Source organism: Limanda limanda, chromosome 3 (assembly GCF_963576545.1).
Source record: "Limanda limanda chromosome 3, fLimLim1.1, whole genome shotgun sequence".
Lineage (NCBI taxonomy): Eukaryota > Metazoa > Chordata > Actinopteri > Pleuronectiformes > Pleuronectidae > Limanda > Limanda limanda.
The window spans coordinates 30,741,084-30,750,366 of NC_083638.1; the positions used below are offsets into that span (position 1 = coordinate 30,741,084).

Genomic DNA, 9,283 nt, shown 5'->3' on the forward strand with positions numbered 1-9,283 from the left:
AGACAAACAGGAAGTGATTCTATGGATCTTGTTGCCATGACAGATATCAGAACCAATAACAATAATCAAATGATATTTTCTGGATTTTTAAGAAGTACGTTATTAACAATGTTCAGTAATGTATCTGTAAGAGTGTTACGTCAATAAACAAATAAACATGAACTTATGTTTTCAACGTGTTTTCCTGCTTCTGGTGCCAGTTGCACACACACACACACACACACACACACAAACAAACAGACACACACACACACACACACACACACACACTCTTAACCAAACACACATTATTTATTACCTCTTTAATATGAATTTGCAGAAACAGCAGCTTGATGAGAGAAAAGTCTAATGAGTTTTTCTCCTGAAAATCTTGAAGCTTAAATGTACTGGTTAAGTGAGTTTCTTTAATTAGTGTGATACTATATTAAACAAGGCCCAAAGTGTCACCGAATGGAGAGGTTGAATGGAGAAGCTAAATCAGCAGGTTGAATAGCAATAGCAATAGCAATAGCAGGAGAGTGATTCATTCAGTTACTTATTTCGCCTATTAAGATGCATTTGGATTTACATTTCTACAATTTCTAGGAATGCAAAGCAGCACTGAACCGGCACGAGGACATGAATATTGAAGCAAGGCATGCGTTTTGCGCACTGCGGCAAGGATAAACGCTTCACTTCAGAATTCTGATTCTGATTCCTGCGTCTGTCACGTGATGTCGATCCTTGCCTGCTAATTGGTCATTAGATTAAATATGTTTGTTTTGAATCACTGTCCTATGATCTATGTTGTTTTATATAGATCTGTGATCTACTGAGTCCAGTATCACACAGATTGACCGACGGAACCAAAACATCCCAGCACAAACACAAGCATATAAAACAAATTATCTCAAATTGTATAGATTGGGGACATCACAGCTGTCTCTGAATTTAACAATCCTGTTTTTTGACATTTGCTGTCATTTATGTCAACGAGGGCTCCTCAGTCATCGCTGCTTCACTGTGTGTGTGTAATGCTGCGTTCCAGACGACTTGTTTGTCAGATAGTCTGACCTGAAATTGCCCAGTTCCGACTTCACGTCAAACGTAAACAAACATGTCTGACTGTGAGAAGCAATTAATTTGTCTCGTGATGAGACAATTCAACTGTAGCCAGTGCAGCCTCCATACGTACAGAAACAAAGAGGAGGACGACGACGACGCCATCATCTTTTTATTAGACTTTTATTGTTGGAAACACATTCAATACATAAAGGAGAACACACACTGTCAGTGAATCTCATGAACCAAGAAACCATTGTTTTAAAACAAACATATTTAATCATATGAACTAGTTAAGAACACACATTCATTCTGTGCAAGGAACAAACTTTAACCTTAAAATGACATGAAGGACATTATGAAAAATAGATACATTATGTAGAAATCAGTAGAAACAAGATATATAAACACAAATCTTATGTGTTATTCAATGAGTTATATTTTCTAGGGACATAAAAACTATTTGTGGTCTATTTAAAACAGCGAACTATGAATATGTATAATATCAATATCTGCTGATAAATCCTAATTAAACTTTTGTTGCAAAGGTTGCAACTGAATCACTTCTCTCCTTTACAAATCTTCATGTCTCATACAATAGGACTGAATCTTTGATCTTTTACCACAATCAGATCAACTAAACGGCTTTTCTCCTGTATGACGCCTCATATGTTTATTTAGATTTCCCCTTTCACTAAATCTTTTACCACTCAGAGCAACTAAACGGTATCTCTCCTGAATGAAGCTTCATATGTGAATTTAGGTGGTACCTATGCTTAAATCTTTTACTACACTCAGAGCAACTAAACTGTTTCTCTCCTGTATGACTCCTCTTATGTTTATTTAGACTCCCCCTTCACTAAATCTTTTACCACACTCAGAGCAACTAAACTTCTTTCTCCTGTATGACTCATCATATGTCCATTTAGATGGCTCCTACGGTTAAATCTTTTACCACACTCAGAGCAACTAAACGGTTTCTCTCCTGTATGAATCCTCATATGTCTATTTAGATCGCCCCTATGATCACATCTTTTACCACACTCAGAGCAACTGAACGGGTTCTCTCCTGTATGAATCCTCATATGTATATTTAGACTGCCCCTTTGGTTAAATCTTTTACCACACTCAGAGCAACTGAACGGGTTATCTCCTGTATGAATCCTCATGTGTGTATTTAGATGGCCCCTCCGGCTAAATGTTTTACCACACTCAGAGCAACTAAACGATTTTTTTTCTGTCTTACATCCCATACCCCTTAGAGGCTGTTTGTTATTTCTTGTATTTAAACCAGTCTGAGTTTCCCTGGTCTCCATCCAATCATCCTTACTGACTTCAGTCTCAGAAGAGTCTTCAGTCTTGTCCTCAGGACCTGGGTGTAAACGTCCATCAGGACCTGAGTTCCTGGCTGGTTCTGGTCCTCCATAGTCCGCTCTGTTCTCCTTCCTCTCACTCGGATGAAGCTTTGTCGATTTAAGTTTCTCTTCATCTTCTTCACTCTTCACAGCGTCAGGAGTCAATATGAACTTTATATCAGCCTCGATCGGTCCTTGAAACTGCTGTCCATCCTGAGTGGTCCATGGTTCCTCCTGTTCCTCTTTAATGTGGGGGAGCTCTGGGTCCTCCTGGTCCACAAGGGGGCTCCACTGCTGCTGCTCAGGGGGAACCTCTTCTTTATTCACCATCAGTTGCTGGATGTCGGCAGAACACACTGAAACACAAATACACATGTTTATCATTTCCTGTTTCCTGAAGTGTTTTGAAAAACATGTGTTGTGTCGTTTAATGTCGACTGTTGTGATTTTTGAACGATCACATTCAGGAGGCAGAGATGTTGAGGTAGTTTACAGTTGGTGCTAAGACACAGCTCGTAAAGGAAGCAGCATAAAACAAAGGGTTTCTGGTAAAAAATAAATAATTTTGAGGCCAAATAAACCAATTAGGTCATAACAAAGGAGGACAGGACGAGGGGACATTAGTTAGATCAGGGGTGTCCAAACTTTTTGTCCCGAGGGCCACATACAGAAAAAAATACCAAGGACTGGGCCACTCACGCCGCCACTCCCCCCTGCCCTGGAGTGGACTGTTTACAGTCGCGTTGCTCAGGGCGGCGTGGCATGGTGGCGTTCTGAGGGACAGCTTGCAAGTCAGCAAAGCAATTCACCGCCAGACCACTACGTGGAGTAACGTTTTTTGTCAAAGACAACCTTAGAGACACCTTCTTTGTGTGTGGCAGTCTTTGTCGACTGTTTATTACTTTTTCTGGAGGACAAATTTGTCCCTGATCATTCTGCACAGCTTCGGACACTCGTCGACCTGCAAACTGACATCAGCCGAGATCTCCTTCCAGGAATTGCAGGTCATCTGCGTGTCCTTGTATTTAGTCAGTGACGGGTTATACAAGTGGTCATACTTTCAGATCTCTTCTGCCAAGTGCTCTTCTATTTGGTCCATATCCGTTCTTCTAAATCTTCCTTGGTTTCTGCCGGTATTATGGGGCATGAAACCGGAAATATTACTCTGGAAAGGATGTAGTTAGCGGACCAATCACAGCCTTGCGGGCTGCGTGAGGCTTGCGTAGCTTTGACGTATAGTTACAAAAATTGGTGAACGCACGCAAGCACGAAAGAAGGGGCACGCAAGCACGCTCTTGCGTGCCCCTTCTTGCGTGTCTCTGAAAACGCAGAAGCATGCACCGGCCTGTCCCCTGTCGACAAAGCCTGTCCCCATAAAGCAAAAATAAGTGCTTTAAGTAAGTGCCATTTGAGCACTACTAAATTTTGAGTTTCAAAAAAAAAAATATATATATTTTTTATTTTTTTATACATTATATTTTTAGACATTGATGCGGGCCAATTAAAAATGGATGGCGGGCCGCAGTTGGCCCGCGGGCCGTAGTTTGGACACCCCTGAGTTAGATGGCTAAGCTGCTTTCAGACAAGACCTGTGGGTAAAACTCAGAGAAATGTGCCCAGACTTTCGGTTTCAGAAATTAAAGGGCAAGTCTGTGAAAACCAAACAATGTATACATAATGTAACCATATTTGGAAGCTGATTAAAAATATTCCTTAATAGGTTGTAAGTAGGGCTGCTCGATTATGGAAAAATACATAATCACGATTATTTTGGACAAAAACGAAATCCCGATTATTCAAACGATTATTAATGTGCCCATATTTTTTTTTTTTTTAAATGACTAACCGGAAGTACCAGCCACTTCTGGTTCCGGTAAACACAGATTACGTGTCTTATTCCTCCGTGAAACCATGCAGGATATCGGTGCCTGGTTATTCAAACCCTTAATGATGGCAACATAAACACTCTCCATAAAAACACTTTGTAACTGAGAACTTTGAAATTTCCTCTCAATAATAAATGTCCCCATCTGTCCCCCCACTACAAGCACACAGAGAGAGAGAGAGAGAAAGAGAGGGGTTGGGGGGGCTATGAGGACCCTCATCATTTACCCTCGAACCCCGACATTGAATGGGTTCCATACAACAACAAGGGGAGAATCGCGAGCTGACCCGCGCGGGTCCGGTGAGAACAGCCGGGCGGCTGCGCGCTGGAGAGTGGACGCGGAACGGCCGCTACACTGTGTGGTGCTGCTGCTCGGATTCGAAGAGTCGATCAGACGGGGCTGCCCTCCCTCTGCCATTTTCCACTCGCGCTGTTTTTTAAATACCTCCGGTCACCACACACACAACTCGCCTCCTTCACTTCACAGCTGCTTGAGAGTGAGTGCCATTCAGCGGGGCCGCGCTGAATGCTCCGGGGGAGGGACTGAATTGCGTATGCGCGTCTCTTGCCAAAAAAATGCCAAATAATCGTTTCAACTCGATTATAGTAGTTTGGAGATAATCACGATTATATTTCGATTAATTGAGCAGCCCTAGTTGTAAGTGACTTTGAGTGGATTCCTGTTCGTGGTGTCTCTGACTATGCTGAGATACATGTTTTTGTATTTTTACTGCAGAATAACTGAGAAATTAAACGGCAAATCTGTGAAAAAGGACCAATATACATATTTGGATGAATTTTAAAGATATTCCTTAATAGGTTATGAGTAATTTCCAGTGGATTCCTGTTCGTAGAATCTGACTATGCAATGTCTACATTAAAATTTAGAAGAAACCTCCTGTTTTCACAGACTCATTCCACTTCAACATGATAGTAGACCACCTCTGAGTGTCATCGACATTATATATACATTGGTCATTTTTCACAGACTTGCTCTTTAATTTTCTCAGTTATTCTGCAGTAATAACAATCAAAACTTTTTCTCAGCATAGTCAGAGACACCACGAACAGGAATCCACTCAAAGTCACTTATAACCTCTCAAGGAATATTTTTAATCAGCTTCCAAATATGGTTACAATATGAATACATTGGTCCTTTTTTACAGACTTGCCCTTCAATTTGCAGTAAAAATATATTATTTACATGAACAGATACGCCTTGAAGATAACAAAATAAATAATCAAATGAGAGACTATAACTAAAATATAGTTGTGTTTTCATACTTTTTAGGCACTCCGACTATCTATACCGCTTTACCGTATAAGGCACCAGTAGACACGGAACAAAAGCCTGAGTGGCGGCTGGCTTCCATTATGAGGGCTCACTTTACTGCAGTAGCCATAGATATATATAAAGGCTAGATGTCTCGGCCAACAGGCTCGAACGTCCGCACATGGCGGCCATCTTGTCAGTCAGCTTGCTCACCCATAACATTGTGTTGGTAGTGGTACGTACTTTTTAAATAACCATAACCTGCTCAATTTTCAACCGATTATTTAACGATTTGGTTTGTTATAAACGTCAGAGATGTAGTTATGACACTGCATACTTATGAATAATTGTTATGTTCTAAAAAATAGAATAATGTTCTAAAATAGGTACAAACTCCCTATGGTATTAACTCCGCTGCTCGAGCGGATGCTAGCTAACGTTAGCCTGTGAGCCCATAGATATATATTTAGGCTGGATGTCTCGTCTGCGTTGCCGGCAAACGGAGTCGAACGTCCGCACATGGTGGCAATCTAGCCACAGGCGGCTCGCCCACCCATTACATTGTGTTGGTAGTGGTACATGTACTTTTTAAATAAAATAAAATTATTCTTGATGTATATTTGTAAAGGGAAATCTTGAACCTATTTTAGACCATTAGTCTATTTTTTAGAAAATAAAATAATTATTCATAAGTATACAATGTCATAACTACATCTTTGACGTTTATAACAAACCAAACTGTTTAAAAATCGGTTGAAAATTGAGCAAGGTATGGTTAATTAAAAAGTACGTACCACTACCACACAATGTTATGGGTGGGCGAGCCATAGACATATATAAAGGCTAGATGTCTCGCCTGCGTTGCCGGCCAACGGAGCTGGATGTCACCATATGACGGCCATCTTGGAGGGGGCAGCTCGCTCACCCATAACAGTGTGTTGCTAGTGGTAAATAACCATAACTTACTCAATTTTCAACCGATTTTGAAACGGTCTGGTTTGTTATAAACGTCAGAGATGTAGTAATGGCACTGCATAAATTATTAAATTTTTTTAGAAAATAACATAATTATTCATAAGTATGCAGTGTCATATCTACATCTCTGACGTTTATAACAAACCAGACCGTTTCAAAATCGGTTGAAAATTTAGCAAGTTATGGTTATTTACCACTCTGGTCTGTGTGTCTGTCCAAAGATCACACCAGATGGGATAAATGCAGAGGACTAATTTCCCCATTGCATGAGTGTGTCTATGCATGTTTGTGCATGTGTGTGGGCAGGGGTGGACTGGCCATCTGGCATACCGGGCATAATCCCGGTGGGCCGTTGACCCAATGTGGGCCGGTCTGGTCCGCTATGTTGTTGTTTTGTTTTTTTTCTCTTCTTCCTCTCTAAATTCCCTCCAATTGGGCCGGCCAATTGGCTACAGAGGGCTAGCAGTGTGTTGCCAGCATCGACACATATTATTGGTCTATTGTTTGTCATTGTTAATCAATCATGGGCTGACAGGCTCAGAGAGCCCTGACAGTGCTGTCAATCACAATACAAACCGGGGGCGGGGGGGGGGGGGGGGGGGGGGAGTCGCGGGACGGGCTGCTGCTGAGACAGAAACTTAACTTAATGGATAATAAGAGTAAAAAAACGCCCGGGTGGCGCTGAGAAGCATCGGGAAAAAAAGCAGAAGTCTCTGGAGGTGGAGGCTGCTAAATGTGCCAAACTGACGGACCTATGTGGTGCCGGGTTCACCAGCCCAGCAGCAGCAGGTGCGCCGGGAGACGAGCGAGGAGGACTCGACAATGATGAGCGAGTGGAGGCAGACATGTGAGCGCGCATTTTCAATTTTCAATACATTCTCCAAACTGGCTCGTTACTTGAGCAGCGGAGGTTGGCGTCGCACGCCTCTACCCACGGCGCACCTCTCTCTCGCTCTCTCACTCGCTGCCCCCTCCCTCCTGAGATGTGCAGGTCCCGGTGGCGTGTTTGCCGTCGGGGGGGGTTGGTCTATCCCTCCGCAGGTTCACCTTCAGAAATCTTGTTACGACTTTTACTTCCTCTAGAATAGGATAAGAGATAGTGTCTTATTTTGTGCCTAGATCTGGTTTCCCTTTGCTGAGTTATCATAAGGGGCATTGTGTATCACTCTTGCTACTGATGAGAGGTCCATGTTTAGTGATATTTACAGAATGTTTTAGTGGTTATACTGCGGTTTATTAATGTTCTTGGGCAGACACAAGAGGCACTTGTTTATAGTTAATTCTTTGTTGTCTCTAGATGCACTGGTCCATTACTATTTGAACCTCAGCATCTAGGGTTCAAAATTGGTAAAATTATACATTATATGCATATTGTTGTTGTAATTTTTCAGTCAGTTGAGATAAATCTTGAGGAGAAACATTTTGGGTTGTTTTGTGTCTGTATAGACCTACTATAAAAAGAGCTTTGCATTTTTTATTTTAGTTCTTGTACTTTTGATACTTAAGTACATTTCAACACCAGATACTTTTGATACTTAAGTACTTTTAATATGAGCTACTTTAAGACATTTAGAAGACATAAGTTACGTCAATTTAATGGCAGATGTGCTCGGCTAATTATGTGGGCCGGTCTGAGCCAAAAAATGCCCGGGCCGTTTTGTTCTCCCAGTCCAGCCCTGTGTGTGGGATAAATAAAGTGTATCTTCTTCTTCTTATGGGTGAGCGAGCTGCCCCGTAGCAAGATGGCCGCCATGTGGTGACGTCCGGCTCCGTCGAACGAGACATCTAGCCTTTATATATCTATGTGTGAGCCGTTCCTCCCGGGACTGACCTGCTCTGTGCAGCCGGACTACGGGCTGCATCGCGGCCTCGAGCAGCCTCCTCTGGCGGCAGAACTCCCGCTCGGACCGCTCCACTCGCTCCTCGTACTCTGCCAAGGCTTCCTCCAGCCCCGCGAGGATCTCCTCCACCGCCGCAGCGAGCCGCTCGGTGAGCATCGCTCTCAGCTCCGGGACTCGAGCCTTTCCTCCTCCTTCCTCCACCTGCAGCAGGAAGTCTTCAGCGGCAGCGCTGATCCGCTCATGTACCGACACCCGCAACAGCTGCGCGGCGGCCATGTCCCTTCTCTCTGAGTCTCTGAGGGGACAGAGACCACAGAGACAGCCAGCGGCAGGAGACAGAGACTCCGAGCTGCGAGCCAGCATCGACCCCTGTTGGACTGGAGGACGAAGAGGAAACGAGAGTACTAATACTGCACCGTAGAAATACTCTGTTACAAGTACTAAAGTATAAGATAAACAAAATAAACTTAACCAAGGGTGGAAGAAGAATTCGGATCATTCACTGAGGTAAAAGTACCAGGACAGTAAAGTAATATTCCATTACAGGTAAAAGTACTAAGACAGTGAAGAAGAAATACTTAATAATTAAATAAAAACAAACTCCGACAGTAAAACCAAAAATGAACGACAATTTCTAGGACTGCAAAGCAGCACTGAACGGCCCGAGCACATGCATTTTGAATCATTGCATGCGTTTAGCGCACTGCGGCAAGGATAAACGTTTCCCCTCCTGCGTCCGTCACGTGATGTTGATTCTTGCCTGCTAATTGCTCATTACGGTCAACACTATCAATTGTACACTGTGAAAACTTTATGTAAATTGAATGATAGTTGTAGAACAAAACTTATTTCCTGTTGCCAGTTGGTGGCGCCATCAGTATTATTACATACAGACTAATAGATCTGTTCAAGT

General features: G+C 42.6%; 1 protein-coding gene across 1 annotated transcript; it reads right to left on the reverse strand.

The window, feature by feature from the left end:
- Positions 1–1,472: 1,472 nt before the first annotated feature.
- Positions 1,473–8,656, reverse strand: LOC132998933 (zinc finger and SCAN domain-containing protein 32). The gene is made up of 2 exons (XM_061068685.1): positions 8,361–8,656; positions 1,473–2,752 (listed from the first exon to the last, which is right to left on the reverse strand). The coding sequence occupies exons 1-2, from the start codon at positions 8,644–8,646 to the stop codon at positions 1,881–1,883; spliced, it is 1,158 nt and encodes a 385-aa protein (XP_060924668.1). The 5' UTR covers positions 8,647–8,656; the 3' UTR covers positions 1,473–1,880.
- Between the last annotated feature and the right edge of the window lie 627 nt (positions 8,657–9,283).